This window comes from Pseudophryne corroboree, chromosome 9 (genome assembly GCF_028390025.1).
Source record: "Pseudophryne corroboree isolate aPseCor3 chromosome 9, aPseCor3.hap2, whole genome shotgun sequence".
In the NCBI taxonomy this organism is placed as follows: domain Eukaryota; kingdom Metazoa; phylum Chordata; class Amphibia; order Anura; family Myobatrachidae; genus Pseudophryne; species Pseudophryne corroboree.
In genome coordinates, this window is record NC_086452.1 from 263,272,475 (window position 1) to 263,290,370 (window position 17,896).

Below are 17,896 nucleotides of genomic sequence, written 5' to 3' on the forward strand. Positions count from 1 at the left end.
ACAGCAGCACTGGACATATGGCAGCAGAGGACACCACCACTGTGACTGGTCACTGGACTGACTGATGCAGCATAAGACACTACATTGGACTGAGCAGCACAAGACAGCACTATAATCGCCACCCCACTTTCCAACCTGCACAGACACTGAGGACGATGACACGTCCTCTCCCTACACTCTCCAGGACTGGAGTGAAAATGGCAGTGATGCACGGCTCTTTATATGGTATCCAAACCCCACAAAAATCCGACAGCGGGATGATGATGTTTTGCCTTGTTCTGGTTTCCGAGTCAGGCGGGAAAACCCGAGCCGGGCTAGGATCCGGACTCGGGACGTGAAGTTCGGTAGAGTTTGGTTCTCTGAGAACCGAACCCACTCATCTCTAATACTGTAGACTCTTATTTGCTGCGTGTTTTTGCAGTCATGTTATTGCCATACAGTCCTCTTTGCGGCTTTCCATGATATACAGTATTTAGGGGGACATTTACTAAGCAGTGATAAAAGTGGAGAAGTGATCCAGTGAAGAAGTTGCCCATGGCAACCAATCAGCATTGACGTAACATTTATAATTTGCATACTATAACAGTATACAGAGCAGCTGATTGGTTGACATGGGCAACTTCTCCACTTTCATCACTGCTTAGTCAATGTCTACCATGTCATTTAGCACTATGTTTAGGAGCTGGCACCCACACAGTGTAATTAAGTTCTGTTTTTCTATATATTTTGTACTATTTACAATAAAATTATATTACTGATATTAAAACATATATTTCAGCATATATTTCATTTACCAAAACATAAAAAAACTCACCTGTAGCCAACTGCTCCATCATAAATGGTATCATTTAAATTAACAAACTGTCCCTCGGGCAGAAGGAATTGTTGTCCAGATGGTGCATTGTAAGATACCAATCCATCTAAAGAAAGAGATTAATAGGAACCCAGAATCACATGTAATGATACAAAACTTTAATATTTTGAAGAAAAGATCACAAATGACATAAAAATATGTTGTGGTTTATTATAAGGGGACCATCACATCTGGAAATAAGGTATAGAGTAGATATTTATTTTTGTATTTACATAACGTTACCATTTTACACTTAGGGGGCATACACATGGGGCAACTTGTGACTGTGTGCTAAGTGATCTAGGTTAGCACAGATCGCTCAGCACACACCGCTATATACCGCTATACACACAGCAAAGTGTGCTGAGCAATTTGTGCTAACCAGTGTTCTTTATGCACATGATAGGCGATCTAACTACATCTTGCCTGCTTGTGCTAAAGATCTGAAGCGCAGGACCACGCATCGCTATGGGGTATACACACGGAGCGATCTGTGCTTAATTTCTAAGCGATCTAGACAAATCGCTTAGAAAATAGGTAAAAATCATCCCGTGTGGAACCCTCATAACAGGAAATATTTCCTGCTACTCTGTATAATAGTTATGATTGTTTGTGTTTCGCCAGAGATACATATGTATCTGTGTAAAAATGGAAAACTAAATAGTGTGTAGCTGAAGGAAAATTAAATCATTAATTTCAACGCACTCCAAGATTTCCTGCAACTAGACTAATACCCCTTTCAGACCGCCAGCTATGAACACGGGTTATTGGCACATGAACGCGCATAACCCGGGTTCATGGGGTAATTCAGAGTTGATCGCAACAGCAAATTTGTTAGCAGTTGGGCAAAACCATGGCCCTCATTCCGAGTCGTTCGCTCGGTATTTTTCATCGCATCGCAGTGAAATTCCGCTTAGTACGCATGCGCAATATTCGCACTGCGACTTCGCCAAGTAATTTTACAATGGAGATAGTATTTTTACTCACGGCTTTTTCATCGCTCCGGCGATCGTAGTGTGATTGACAGGAAATGGGTGTTACTGGGCGGAAACACGGCGTTTTCGGGGCGTGTGGATAAAAACGCTACCGTTTCCGGAAAAAACGCAGGAGTGGCCGGAGAAACGGGGGAGTGTCTGGGCGAACGCTGGGTGTGTTTATGACGTCAAACCAGGAACGACAAGCACTGAACTGATCGCAGATGCCTAGTAAGTCTGAAGCTACTCTGAAACTGCTAAGTAGTTTGTAATCGCAATATTGCGTATACATCGGTCGCAATTTTAAGAAGCTAAGATACACTCCCAGTAGGCGTAGGCTTAGCCTGAGCAACTCTGCTAAATTCGCCTTGCGAGCGATCAACTCGGAATGAGGGCCCATGTGCACTGCAGGGAGTGCAGATATAATATGTTCAGAGAGAGTTAGATTTGGGTGTGGTGTGTTCAAACTGAAATCTAAATTGCAGTGTAAAAATAAAGCAGCCAGTATTTACCCTGCACAAAAACAAATTAACCCACCCAAATCTAACTCTCTCTGCAAATGTTATAGCTGCCCCCCTGCAGTGCACATGGTTTTGCCCAACTGCTAACAAATTTTCTGCTGCGATCAACTCTGAATTACCCCCCCCATGTGTGGTCTGAAAGGTGCCAGGGTTGAAATATTGGGTCGAGTGACCCGGTATTCCAACTCGGGTAGCGAGCAGGGTTGAACATGTGTTCAACCTGGCTCGCTATGCGGTGTGAATGGGAGCCGGGTCGATGCGACCCGGTTCCCATTCACTCTGTGTGGACTGGCAGTGCTGATGTCACCAACCCGGCAATATGTGTCGCACCCTGGGAGATCCCGTGTCAGGCTCCCGGGTGCGACCCGCCTCAGGCGGTCTGAAAGGGGTATAACAGCCTATTCAAACATTACTAACTTGGGTTTAGCTACTGATATATATTAGCAAAATCATGCTTGGCAACATTATAATGTGCTAAGGCAGGGATGTGCAGTAAGCAGCCCTCCCATGTCCTAATTGATAGTAGCGATCTAGAAACTTTTAAGCAAATTGTTGCTTTTGGTGTTGTTACTATTATTATTATTATTATTATTATTATTAATGGCAAAATGAAGTCCTATCATAATTTCATATAGTGATGAACCAAAACAATCAATAATATAACTATTCATTTCTGATAAAGTAATTAAACAATTTCATTATGTTTTCAAAGTCATGCATTAAGTATTTTACCAGGATGAAGTGCCACCATTTTTAAGTATGTGATATGGATCATATTAATCATTGAAGATTTCAACTACCATAATTTACCTGTGTCTAATTGTGGTAATCCTTAGAATAACTTTACATCTTTCATACACACACATGTGCTAGAAAAACTGAGACACCTAGTAATGTATACTGTACGTCCTCCTTTTTATCGGTTTACAGCAGCAGCATGATGGGGGATGGACTCCATGAGCTCTCTGAAGTACTATATACTGTAGATAGTATACACCAGGCATGTCAAACTTGTGGCACTCTAGCTGTTGTGAAAGTACAAGTTCCAGCATACTTTACCAGCATAACTTCCACTGATAAAGCATGCTAGGACTTGTAGTTTCAGAACAGCTGGAGGGCCACAAGTTTAACATGCCTGGTGTATTCCATGTCTCCTGAATAATAGTTCACATTTTTTCGAATACAGTATTTGCTGGTGGTGGAACCCTGCTATTGATGGTACGTTAAACTGCATTCAACATGTGAATAAACAAATAGGCAAAAGTCAAAGGCAACACTAGTATTGAATGATGGAAATGCAAACCAATATGTAGAAAAGCCAATTGTCCACAGGATGTTAAATCTTCCTCTTGATCAAGTTTTTTCTCCAAAACGAGTACATGTAAAACAATGAGAAAATAAAACAGTCCAATGTGAAGTACGTTCTTGTTTGGGAATAGTAACACCTCTGTGTTCAAGAAGAGTGTAGATAATTATAAGACGTACCGAGAACTCACTTGGCAAATAAATAGTGCATGCAAATAAAGGTTTTTCAAAGGAATATTATTTAGAAAGCCAACCACCAACAGAGGAGGGAGGGAATGGAGCATACCAAAACAGAGGTTGGGTTCCTCATATAATGGTTTATTTTATGATGGAAGGGATCACACTTCCTCTTAGATGAAAACACTCCGAAGATGGATTTAAGAAATGAGTGGGAAAGGTTTCTTTTCCACAAGGGTAGATATTAGTACAAGCCAATCACCCAGGTCAATAAAACCAACCCCAAATCACGGATAAAGTGGTTGGGATCCTCATGTAACAGTTTTTTTCACGTGTCCACAGATTTACAATTAGAGGGAAGTTTAAAAGAATTTGATTCCAAATCAGCAAAAAGATGAAAAAAATACATAAAAAGGGTCCATTCCAAGTCCAACACAAATAAAGCAGGTTGAGATATTAAAATGTGTCTAATAGGGTGTAGGTCCGGACTACAAACAATGCAATAGGCACTGTATACCTTCAATTTTTGAGTTTGTAATTGTATTGGTCCTATAAAAGTCCACACTCTCCACACTAACACATTTCAATACCCTATGGATCTTTATCAAGGTCGAAATGGAGAGTACACTTATTAAATATTTATACTCCCCTACAGGAAGTGCTGTCAATAATTAAAGGTCCTTGAGCATTATGGGTAAGAGCACATAAAAATACAGAGAGAAAAAGATGCAGGTGCACTATCTCACACTAGCTTAATTTGTAATAACCAGAGGCATTTAGCATAATCCTGGCCAGGGCTATGAGCTTACACACCGCACCAAGGTAGCCTCTCATTGGGTAAGTCCTTAACACTAACTACAGGGATTCAGGTCAGAGGGCAGGACACCCCAAAGCCACCCAGCCAGACAACCCCAGGGCACCACAAGAGTGATACAAGTAAATAATTAGGTAAGAGCAGCTACTGCTGCATGTGTGAATAATGTGAAGAGTGAAAAAGAATCATGTGAAAGTGTTCCACATATATAAAACAAACTACAAGTGCCATAGTGTATTAAAATAAATGTTAGATTGCGATGCCCCAAGGGTGTCCCGCCACAGCAGGCCAAGGAAGCCCTACGCCCCAGAGAATCCCCCCAATATTGACTGCCATAATAAACAAATGTAGGAGTCTTACCTCAGTGTGCTCATTCCACATATGTAAGCTGGAATGCTGGGCCCTCTATTTAAAATCAGTGAGGGGTGGGGCAGGGTGCTAAACTACCTGAAGTGTCTCATGCCTTCAGATATATGTAAAAATACATAGAATCAGTTGCAAAGGAAGGGGGGCCTAGTTTGCACACCATAATTAGGTAATGAGGTGCTACTCTGCTTGAGACTTAATACAATATACAGAGGGAAAAAGATGCAGATGCACTATCTCACACTAGCTCAACCTGTAATAAACAGAGGAATTTAGCATAATCCTGGCCATGGCTATGAGCTTACCCACCGCACCAAGGTAGCCTCTCATTGGGTAAGTCCCTAACACTAACTACAGGGATTCAGGTCCGGGGGGCAGGACACCCCAAAGCCACCCAGCCAGACAACCCCAGGGCACCGCAAGAGTGATACAAGTAAAGAATTAGATAGGTAGGAGCAGCTCTGGTTATTACAGGTTGAGTTAGTGTGAGATAGTGCACCTGCATCTTTTTCCCTCTGTATATTATATTAAGTCTCAAGCAGAGTAGCACCTCATTACCTATGCCCCCTTACTTTGCAACTGATTCTATGTATTTATACATATATCTGAAGGCATGAGACACTTCAGCTAGCTTAGCACCCTGCCCCACCCCTTACTGAATTTAAATAGAGGGCCCAGCACTCCGGATTACATATGTGGAATGAGCACAAACTAGGCCCCCCCTTCCTTTGCAAGAGCACATAAAAAACATGTAGACTACAATATATACATAAAACTTCCAGAATCAAATAATAACAAAAGTATCCCCACCCATCTGGTGACTGGTGGTGCCTACCCAATTGATTAAAGGACTTACACAAAGTCTTTTTTAAGGGCTTCCGGTATGGTGAACCACATACTGGAAGTTTCAAGTCTTGTGATAAGGTATATGTGATATATTTAATAGAGTGCTTGTCGCCTCCTTTATGTAGGCAGAACAGGAAAAGCTCTGAAAACTCGTATAGCTGAGCATACGAGAAATATTAAAAAGGGGCTCACTACCTACTCTCTATCTGAACATTTTAATAATACACACAATTGTTCTACTGGTAACATCTTGAAATTTGTTGGGATCCAGCATATTAAATCAAACTGGAGGGACTGTGATATTGAGGGTAACCTTGCTAGAGCAGAAATACATTGGCTTTTTAAATTGGGAACCCTCATGCCTCAGGGTCTAAACTCGTAATTCAAATAAATTTTTTTTTTTATAATTTCTTTTATAATCTAACAACTTTCTTTGTACCCTGTAAAAAGTATTAATTACTTATGGAAATAGAGTTGCTTTTTTTATTGCTTTTTTGTTTATACACTTTTATATGTTATTTGAATCATCTATACCATTGTTTATGATATGGCTTTAATAGAAGTGTCTGCGTTCTTTTATATTTACATTATCCATCTAAATATCATAATCGGTAAAGATAAATAAGATTCAAACTTAGACAGGGTTGGACTGGCCCACAGGGGAACAGGGGAAACACTGGTAGGCCCCACTTCCTGTGGGCCCTCCTCCTCCTCTAGGGATCAGGTTCCAGACTTTATCCAGGTGCACTTGAATTATGCATTATACATGTTACATTATACTTCACAAGAATATGGTTTATTATATATTTACCATTGGACACAGAAAATGTACTCTTTAATGGTTAGCCAAACCTCTGTGGTGGCTGGCAACGCCCCCACTGGAGCTTGGCCACACCCTTAAGCATGGCCCTCTACAACAGCATCCCTTCATGCCCCAGTCCAACACTGAACTTAGATCCTTATTTTTAAAAGATCTGTTATTTCATGCCCATAACAACGGTTTCTGCGTCCACTTTAACACCGCTGAAAACATACATTTCTGGCTGGCGTGAGATGCAGTTGAAACACAAAACTTATGTCTGCCGCTCACCCTGCTACTAGCTGGAGAAGGGACTTCCGTTCATCATGGAATGCAGGTGGTACGCAAAACTTTCGGTATGTCTATATTGTAGTTTTACATATTTTTTATGTGCTCTTACCCATAATGCTCCAGGACCTCCAATTATTGACATCACTTTCTGTAGGGGGTATAAATATTTTATCAGTGCACTCTCCATTTAGACCTTGAAATAGATCCCTAGGGAATTGAAATGTGAGTGGAGAGTGTGGACTTTTAAAGGACCAATACAAGATTCCAAACTCAAAAATTGAAGGTATGCAGTGCCTATTGTATTGTTTGTAGTCCAGACCTACACCCTTGCTATTAGACACTTTTTAATATCTCAACCTGCTTTATTGATGTTGGACTTGGAATGGACCCTTTTTATGTAATTTTTACGTCTTTTGGCTTATTTTGCATAAAATTCTTTTAAATTTCCCTCTAATTGTGAATCCGTAGATACGTGTAAAAGAAACCATTATATGAGGATCCCAACGGCTTTATCTGTGAATGGGGGTATGTTTTATTGATCTGGGTGATTGGCTTGTTCTAATATCTACCCTTGTGGAAAAGAAACCTTTATATGCCTTTCACACTCATTTATTAAATCCATCTTCGGAGTGTTTTCATCTAAGAGGAAGATCAACCAATGTGATCCCGTCCATCATAAAAGAAACCATAATGTGAGGATCCCAACCTCTTTTTCTGTGAGTTCAGTATGCTTTATTCCCTCCCTACTCTGTTGGTGGTTGGTTTTGTAAAATATCTTCCTCTGAATTAAACCTTTTTGTGCATGCACTATCCATTTGCCAAGTGAGTTCTCAGTACACCTTAAAATCACCTATACTGTACTTGAACACAGAGGTGTTACTATTCTCAAACAAGAACGTACTTCACATTGGACTGTTTTATTTTTCTCATTGTTTTACATGTACCTGTTTTGGAGAAAAACTTAAGAGGAAAATTTAACATCTAGTGGACTATTGACTTTTGCACATATTGGTTTGTATTTTCATCATCCAATTTGAGTGTTGCCTTTGATCTTTTGCCTATTTGTTTATTCATTTGTATCTTCTCTACCTGTTTGGGCAGGTTTTTAGGTTACTTGACTGGGCGTACACTATTTTATCTTGCGCCAGAATCCCTTCCACTACTTATTTTACTTTGCATCCAACATGTGTTCTACTGGGTTCATCTCTGGCGAATGGGATGAAGGAAGGGGGGGGGGGGGGTTTGGGGGACTCGTGATGCCAAACTCAGAAGTGTACTGCTCAATCCATAATCTGGTAAATAGGGATCTGTGCGATTGCGCATTGTCATGTTGGTAGTGCACGCTCCTATATGAGTAAATGCATGACGTGCTATATATCTAGAGATCTTTGCTGAGAGGCAAAGAGAAGCAGACTAAATGCATGACATAAATGGTTGTAAATGATGCTGAGGGATGGTTATGGAGTGTCCACCAGTGAGTGATGTTGCAGATGTATAAGGGACCCTTATGAGTGCCAGCTAGGGAGGCCAATCCAGTGCCATTTTTTCAATCCTGGAATTTGGTATTGAAAAATGCTCGATCACGGGATTGCAGTAGGGATCTGTGTAGGGAGAGGGGATGTGGAGGGCAGTGAGGAAGGGTGTAGGGAACAGCAAGGGATGGTTGGTGTGAAGGGAGCAGTGAGGGAGGATAGTTGTAGGGAGCAGTGAGGGAGGGTGGGTGTAGGGAGCAGGGAGGAATGGTGCAGGGAACAGTGAGGGAGAGCGGGAGTAGAGAGCATTGATGGTGGGTGGGTGTAAGGATTCAGGACTCGGGAGTGTGCTGCATCTTTAGTATTAGGCGGGCAGCTATAGATACACAGACAGCGCTGGCTGCATTTCTAATGTAGCGCTGGCCACCAGCCAATCAGAGCTGGTGGTCCAGCAGTCAATCAGAAGCCACTGCCGCAGCTGCTTCCCTGATTGTCTGCTCGTATGCCAGCTTGGATTGGCTGGTGGCCAGTGCTACATTTGAAATGCCACTGGCGTTGTCAGTGTCTCCATGGCTGCCTGTCTAAGCTCCAAATACCACCGCTGCTACCCAGGCCGCACAGCCAAGTGCTATAGTGCTCAGCACTGCCTGGCAAAACTGCGCATATGCAAACTAAACCCGTGAATACTGGGATTGGAGGCTCCAATACCGGATTCAAATCCTGGCATTTTGAGGCCAAATCTGGGATCCCGACGATTATGATCCTGGGATTTGCCTCCATACTGCCATCTGAAAGCACCCCATATCATAGTGGAGCTACTAACACCCTGAACTGTTCCTTGTTTACATGTGGGGTCCATTGACTCATGGGTTTTTCTCCACATGTGTAATCTTCCATCTGCCTGAAACAGTTGGAACCTTGACTCGTCAGAACAAGCTACACATTTCCTATCATTCACTGGTGTTCACAAGGCCAGATTATGCACAGCCTTGTGGTCAGCTCATTGTGAATTACTGCTTTGTGAGTTTGAAACCGAAGCAGATAAGTATTCTGAGTATTCTCTGTCTATCTATATAGGGATTGTAATATTGTCGGAGAAATCTGAGTGTGAATTTTGTTGTTTCTGTATCAGTGCTGTGGATTCTTAATAGGTGTGAAGAGAATTTAGGAGGAGGGGCTGAATCTAGGTATCAAGAAACTAGGAGGAGGGACTGAATCTAAAGGGCCATACTGACGGGGAGATTTCCCCAGAGATGTGTGCTGAGTGGTCTAGCACAGACCGCTCAGCACACATCTCTCCCCCCGCTCAGCACAGCGTGATGTGCTGAGCGAGGGGGAGGGATGGACACGGGGGGGGGGGGGGGGGGGGGCGCTCATTTTACCCAGCAGTGAAATGAGCGACCTGCTAGATTGTGCCTGTCTAGCAGCGGTGATAGCGATGCTCTGGACCATGCATTGTTGTCGCCGGCACCCCTACACACGGGGGGTAATTCTGAGTTGATCGCAGCAGGATTTTTGTTAGCAGTTGGGCAAAACCATGTGCACTGCAGGGGGGACAGATATAACATGTGCAGAGAGAGTTAGATTTGGGTGTGGTGTGTTCAATCTGCAATCTAAATTGCAGTGTAAAAATAAAGCAGCCAGTATTTACCCTGCACAGAAACAAAATAACCCACCCAAATCTAACTCTCTCTGCACATGTTATATCTGTCCCCCCTGCAGTGCACATGGTTTTGCCCAACTGCTAACAAAAGTCCTGCTGCGATCAACTCAGAATTACCCCCTAGGAGCGATGTTCAGCTAATTTCTAAGCAATCTAGTCAGATTGCTTAGAAATTAGCTAAACATCGCTCCTTGTGTAACCCCCTTAACAGCTGCCTGAGATACTATTTAAACAGTGATCATACTCATTAGAGCCTGCTCATTGTGAGAAGCCTGCATTCTAAAGTGAAGCTTGGCCTCTAAGTGAATTGTGAGTTTGAAACAGAAGCAGGTGAGTTAGAACACAGAAAAATGTGAGATATAATACACAAACAGGAACACAAATATTGGCAATACCATTAACATCTGATACAATGTTTGGACTAGTGCAGTGCAGTGGATGTAATGCATTTGTTTTGCAAGAGGCATTGTGGAGACTCAGCTGCTGTCCAATCTGTAAGCAATTTTCCCTGCTGAAGGAGGAGATCAGGGGTTAAAGTGAGCCGGCAGTTCCGCCTCCTCCGACTCACCTAACCCGATGTGTGTCCGGCTATGGCAGGGTGGGCTATGGGAGAGACGTCATGACGTCTCTACCATAGTGCTGAGGAGAAGACGCCATGAGGACTGCAGCGGTCAGACATGGAAGCGGGGCTTGGTGAGTATTGTGGGGGTTTATTTTATATGTTAATATGTAAGTGTCGCTTCTACTGGGGGGCAAACTACACTACATGGAGGCTAACTACTGGGGCAAACAGCATAGGGGCTAACTACTGGGGGCAAACTACACTAAATGTGGGCTAAATACTGGGGCAAACTATTGGGGCTAACTACACTACATGGGGGCTAACTACTGGGGCAAACTGCATAGGGGCTAACACTGGTGACAAACTACACTACATGGGGCAAAGTGCATAGGGGCTAACTACTGGGGGCAAACTGCATGTGAGCTAAATTACAGGGGGGCTAAACTACCGGGGGCATAACTACAGGGGCTAACCTACTGGGGACATTACCACTGGGGGGCTAAACTACAGGGGGTGGGGCTAAACTACTAAGGGGCATAACTTCAGGTTCATTACCAATGGGGGCTAAACTACAGGGGGGCATAACAACTGGAGGCATAACTACTGGGGGCACTACCACTGGGGCTAAACTACAGGGGACTAAATGACTGGGGGCATTACCACAGGTGGCATTACTACTGGGGGCAATACTACACAAGGGCATTACCACTAAGGGCATTACTACTGGGGGCACTATTAATGAGGGTATGTATAGGGAGCATTTCATAAGGGGCATCACTCTTGGGGACATAAGGGGCACTACTACCAGGGGGCATTGCATAAGGGGCACCACTACTGTGGGCTTTACGTAAGGGGCACTACCACTGTGGGCACAACCACTATAGTGGACATTGCATTAGGGGAACTACCACTGTGGGCATTGTATAAGAGGCTCTACTGCTGTGGGTATTATGTGTATTAGGGGTGCTACTACTGTGGGCATTATGGGCCTAATTCTGAGTTGATCGCAGCAGCAATTTTGTTAGCAGTTGGGCAAAACCATGTGCACTGCAGGAGGGGCAGATATAACATGTGCAGAGTGAGTTATATTTGGGTGGGATGTGTTCAAACTGAAATCTAATTGCCCTGTAAATATAAAGCAGCCAGTATTTACCCTGCACAGAAACAAAATAACCCACCCAAATCTAACTCTCTCTGCACATGTTATATCTGCCTCCCCTGCAGTGCAAAACCATGTGCACTGCAGGGGGGCAGATATAACATGTGCAGAGAGAGAGAGATTTGGGTGTGGTGAGTTCAATCTGCAATCTAAATTGCAGTGTAAAAATAAAGCAGCCAGCATTTACCCTGCACAGAAATAAAATAACCCACCCAAATCTAACTCTCTCTGCACGTTATATCTGCCTCCCCTGCAGTGCACATGGTTTTGCCCAACTGCTAAAAAATTTCCTGCTGCGATCAACTTGAATTACCCCCATAATTCAGATCACAACCAAATAAACATAGGCAGAGAGATTAACATACAGTAGCTAGGAACAGGACAAGCACAAACAAAACTCTAAAAGCTATGTGTGCAAATGCTAGGATTTTAGGAAATAAAATACCAGAACTAACTGCAATGACAAGGGATGATCTAGATTTTGTGGCTATTACAGAGTCATGGTGTGATGAAAATCATGACTGAGACATAGCTATACCGGGATATATTTTATTTAGGATGGGCAGAAAGGGAAACATTGGAGGAGGGGTAGCAATGTATGTAAAAAAAAAAGTATAAATACTACCTTAAAACAAAGTATTGAAGAAAAAACTGAGGCCCTTTGGGTAACCATAGAAACAGGGGAGAAGTTGATTCTTCATATTGGGGTGATATACAGGTAACCAGGTCAGGAAGAGGAACTGGAAAAAACCTATTGCAGGACATCACTAATATGGTATTAAAAGTAGAGGTAATAATTATGGAAGACTTTTATCTTCCTGATGTAAACAGAGAGGTGTCTATTACTAGTTATACTAGAAGTAGGGACATTTTGAATTCCTTGCAGAGATCATTCTTGCACCAATTGGTGAGTGAGTCTACTTGGAAAGACGTAATATGAGACTTAATACTTACAAAGGGAGACAGAGGGCTAGATGCATCATCACTTAGAAAGTGATAAAATGGAGAGTAAAAAAGTGGCAGCCAATCAGGTCCTATCTGCCAAGTCACAGGCTGTGTTTAAAAAATGGCAGTTAGGAGCTGACTGGCTGGTACTTTTTCACTCTCCATTTTATCACTTTCCAAGCGATGATGCATCTGACCCAGAATATCTGACGTAAAAGTGAGTGAAAACCTGGGATCCAGTGATCCTCAAGCAGTATGGTCCAGCATATAGACATAGAGGGGAGTATTCAATTGTTTGAAAAGTCAGTTGGGTGTCTGTTTTTTCCTATGTAATAGACAGGAAAAAACAGACACCCAACCGACTTTTCAAACAATTGATTTCCACCCAGAGACTGACATCCCATACAAAAACAAAAGAGTTAGATTTTAGGAATGCTCATTGTGCAGGGATTGGAAAATGTGTAAGCGATTCTTTGGCAGAGTGGAGGAACTTGGAAGGAGTGCAGGAAAGGTGGGAAACATTAAAAAGTGCATCATTAAAGGCAACAGACCTTTGTATCAAAAATGGTTAGGAAAAACACAAGGAAAAGGAAGCCAATGTTGTTTGCGAAAGAAGTAGCAAGTATTGTGAAAGCAAAAAAGATGGCTTATAGGAAATATAAGCAGACACAAAATAATGAAGACAAAGAGCTATATCTGGTTACACAGAATACGACTAATAGGGTCTATTTACTAAGCCTTGGATGGAGATAAAGTCGCTGGTGATAAAGTACCAGCCAATCGGCTCCTAACTGCTATGCCACAGGCTGTGTTTGAAAAATGACAGTTAGGAGCCAGTTGTCTGGTACTTTATCTCCAGCGACTTTATCTCCATCCAAGGCTTAGTAAATAGACCCCTTAGGAGAGGGGGGATTAGCCGTGCAAGGCTGCAATCCTCTGTGCTTAAGATAGGTACACACTATACAATTATTGGGCCAATTTGGCAATAATTGGGACATCGGCCTGATTTATGGTATAGTGCAGGCCTGGCCAACCTGTGGCTCTCCAGCTGTTGTAAAACTACAAGTCCCATCATGCTTTGCCACAGTTTTGCTATTAGGGAATGCTAAAACTGTGGCAAGGCATGCTGGGATATGTAGTTTCACAACATCTGGAGAGCCACAGGTTAGCCAGGCCTGGTATAGTGTGTACGAACGATCGTTTTGGCAATATTTCTGTCAAATCTGGCACACACACCCAATCGATTTTCTGATCTATCAGCCCAAACCAAAAATCTCGGCCACAATCTCCCAATATCTAGCAGTGTGTGCATTCTCAATAATCTGCAATAATCTGTGCATTCTCAATAATCTGCCATATTTCCTATGTTTTCCTGTCACTAGATCATCCGCCTTGTGGGCGGACATATGCAAATGCAGTGTGATGTGGCAGAAAATTGGTAACTGAAATTTTTTTTTCAAGTGTGTAGCTCAGATATTGGTGCCCACAATTGCCTGAAGAATTGTCAGATTGTCAAAAGAAATGTGACAGTGTGTACCTAGCTTTGGTAAACAGACCCCTTACGGGGTGATTCAGACACGATCGCTGGGCTGCTAACTTTGTTGTCCTGCGATCAGATAGTTGCTGCCCCCAGGGGCAAGTGTAAATTCGCCATGCAAGTGTGCAATCCCATGTGTATTCCGAGCTGCAAAAATCCACTGTGTGCAGTCACTGCGCAGCCCAGGACTTACTCCTACAGTGCAGTCAGAAGAGGTTGATTGGCGCCAGAGCTGACGTTAGACACCCTCCCTGAAAATGCTTGGGCACACCTGCATTTTCCCTGACACTCCCAGTAAATGATCAGTTACCACCCACAAACGGCCTCTTCCTGTCAATCACCTCTGCAATCGGAATTTTCGCACCATCCTGTCACTGACCGGCGATGCCCTTTGTTGTCCATATGCATATGCATGTGCAGTTATGACCTGATCGCCTGCTGTGCGAAAATGCACAGCAGCAATCAGGTCTGAATCATCCCCTAAGAAGGTAATCAGATGTGCAAAGGAAAAAGCTGAGGAGAAAATGGCCCAGTCAGTGGGTAAATATTTATATACCTAAAACATTTTTTTAGGTATATAAGCAAAAGGAGAAAAACAAAAGGCAGAATAAGAAGACAACAGACTGGGAGTCTTGTTGAGGGAGACAATGTAATAGCAGATCATCTTAATAATTGTTTTTGCTCCGTATTCACTACTGAAAGAGAGGGAAAGGGACCACAGTTAAGTTGCAGGGATATTCAGAAAAATTAAAAAAGTACATTTACAAAGGAGAAGGTCCTAACAGAACTCTCAAAGCTTAAAGTGGATAAATCAATGGGGCCAGATGGGATACATCCAAGGATACTAAAAGCCTTAGATCAGTATTAGAGAAATTGATGGAAAACTCTTAAAAGAAAGAGTTGTAGATTATCTCAAATCCAGCAATTTACAAGATCCGGAATAGCATGGATTCACCAGGGGGAGATCATGTCAAACAAACCTTATTGACCTTTTTGACTGTGTGACTAAAGAAATAAAAAAAGATGGAGCTTTAGTTATAGCTTATCTAGACTTTAGTAATGCTTTTGACACTGCACCACATCGCAGACTGCTAAATAAACTCAAAAGCTTGGGATTGGATATTAAGATGGTTGAATGGATAAGATCTTGGTTACAGGATAGAAAACAGAGAGTTGTAGTAAATGGAGTGCATTCACACGAGGGAAATGTTACTAGTGGAGTACACTAGAGATCTGTACTTGAACCAGTGCTTTTTAATATCTTTATTGGTGACATTGCAAATCGGATTAAAGGGAAAGAATGCCTTTTTGCAGATGACACAAAGGTATGCAACAGGGTAGACACATAAGGATGGGTAAAACAAATGATTGAGGATCTAGGTAGACTAGAAGAATTGTCAAGAGAGTGGCAATTACAGTTTAATTCCCAAAAATGTAAAATCATGCACTTGGGTCTCAAAAATCCAAAGGCATGCCCCGATGGCTTCCCATACTATAAAGTGTTTCAAGACAAGCTTCTTCCTCTGCTATTACGCGCATGTAATAGTGTTTCTTTGGAATACCCTTCCTCCGACCAATCCTTAGCAGCACACATCACGGTCATACCGAAGATGGCAAAGACCCATCTCTGGCGTCTAGTTACCGTCCGATCTCCCTATTAAATGTCGATATAAATCTATATGCAATACTTATGGCCAACCGTCTGTACCCCTTAATCCCACAAATTATCCATCCTGATCAGGTTGGCTTTGTTCAGGGGAGGGAAGTTAGGGACAATACTATAAAGGTGATTGACCTGATAGCTCATGCCCAATCTGGCAAGGCTCCCATGATGCTCCTCTCAACAGATGCTGAAAAAGCCTTCGACCGGGTAGATTGGTCTTTTATGGAAGCAGTTCTGCAATGCCTGGGTCTTGGCGGCGTCTTCCTACAATTTTTTTTAGCATTATATCGGCCCCCTCGGCACAGGTTAGAATTAATGGCCTGCTTTCTGACCCAGTTACCATTTCAAACGGGACCCGACAGGGCTGCCCGCTTTCACCGCTGATATTTGTCATCTGCATGGAGGCACTAGCTATGGCCATTAGACAGAACCCTGACATTACTGGACTCAAAGTAGGCGATACTGAACATCGCATAGCACTCTTTGCAGATGACCTCTTAGCAGTTATAACAAACCCTGCGATATCATTGCCCAATCTGATGAAGGAATTCTCACGTTTTGGGACGTTATCTAACTTTAAGATAAAATATGCTAAATCAATGGCCCAAATATTTCACTTTCTAGTTCATTAGCCACTTCCTTACAGAATAGGTTTCCTTTTACTTGGCATCCTGCTCACATCAAATACCTAGGCATTCTGATTCCATCTTTTCTTTCTACGACAGTGCACATTAACCATGTTCCTTTGTTATGGTAGATACGTCAAGAAATGTAACAGTGGCTTACACAGAAATTCTCCTGGCTAGGCCGAATGAATATTGTTAAAATGAACATATTGCCCAGGATGCTATATTTATTTCAGACCATCCCATTAAAACTTCCTCCCCAGTTTCTGGCCGAAACACACAAGGCAATTCGTCATTTTGTTTGGGGAAGCAGGAAGCCTAGATTTAAGCATTGCAATCTGTTTCATAGGAGAGCCCAGGGAGGCCAACAATTACCTCTGATCTCAGCTTATTATCGGGCAACAATCCTTCATAGGATCTTAGACTGGTTGAGACCAGATTCTAGTTCAAAACAATGGGTGGAATTAGAGGGGTAGTCCTCGGGTCTATGTCTACAAGCCGTACCCTGGCTTAAGACCGTGAGTCGCTCCCCACATTTGACAGTTGGTCCCACCCTGGCTCTTTGGTCATTACTACGCAACAAATTGGGAATTTCCTCCACAAAAACCCTGCTTCTTCCATTTCTTAATAACCCGCTGTTTTTGCCGGGAACCAAGGGATTAGTAGCTTCTAGGTGGAAATGGGCGGGTTTGACCAGGCTGATTCACTTGGTTTCGGATGGGAAGATTAAATCTTTCCGGGATCTCTGTGAACTCATGGATATTCCGGTGTCAGATTTTTGGTTTTATCTTCAAATTCGACACTTTATATCATCTAATCGCAACACTGTAGATCTAACGAGAGCTATCACGCCCTTTGAGAGTATGTGTTCCCAATCTTCAGTGCCAACTCATGTTATATCTGGTATTTATAAGATCTTAATACATGGTAACTTTTCTGACATGGCATCTTTTTGTAAGGCATGGGATGCCGATCTTATTCCTCGAGAGATTTATATGAATTGGGACAAACATTGTGAGGTTATGGCACGTTGTTCTACTAGTTTAGAAGTGGTAGAAACTCAATACAAACTCTTCACTAGATGGTATCGCTGTCCTCCCCTCCTACACAAGTTTTTTCCCTCTGTTTCTCCTCTATGTTGGCGATGTGGTAGTGAAAAAGGTACCCTGGTTCACATTTGGTGGGATTGCCCCTTGATTGCTACCTTTTGGGATACAATCATTAAACTCGCTACTGATATCCTGGGATTTCAAGCTCTTACTGAACTAGATTTCTGGCTACTTTCCCATAACACTATTCCACTTACAAAATATAAACATTCTC

The 17,896-nt window shown here is 42.6% G+C and overlaps 1 protein-coding gene across 3 annotated transcripts in view; it reads right to left on the reverse strand.

Annotated features, from left to right (window-relative positions):
• DDR2 (discoidin domain receptor tyrosine kinase 2) overlaps positions 1-17,896 on the reverse strand; it is a 429,134-nt gene that overhangs the window by 174,989 nt on the left and 236,249 nt on the right. For all 3 annotated transcript variants that reach the window (XM_063940268.1, XM_063940269.1, XM_063940270.1), the window contains one exon: positions 815-920. In XM_063940268.1, the coding sequence (XP_063796338.1) occupies positions 815-920 (106 nt within the window). The remainder of the gene's footprint in view (positions 1-814; positions 921-17,896) is intronic.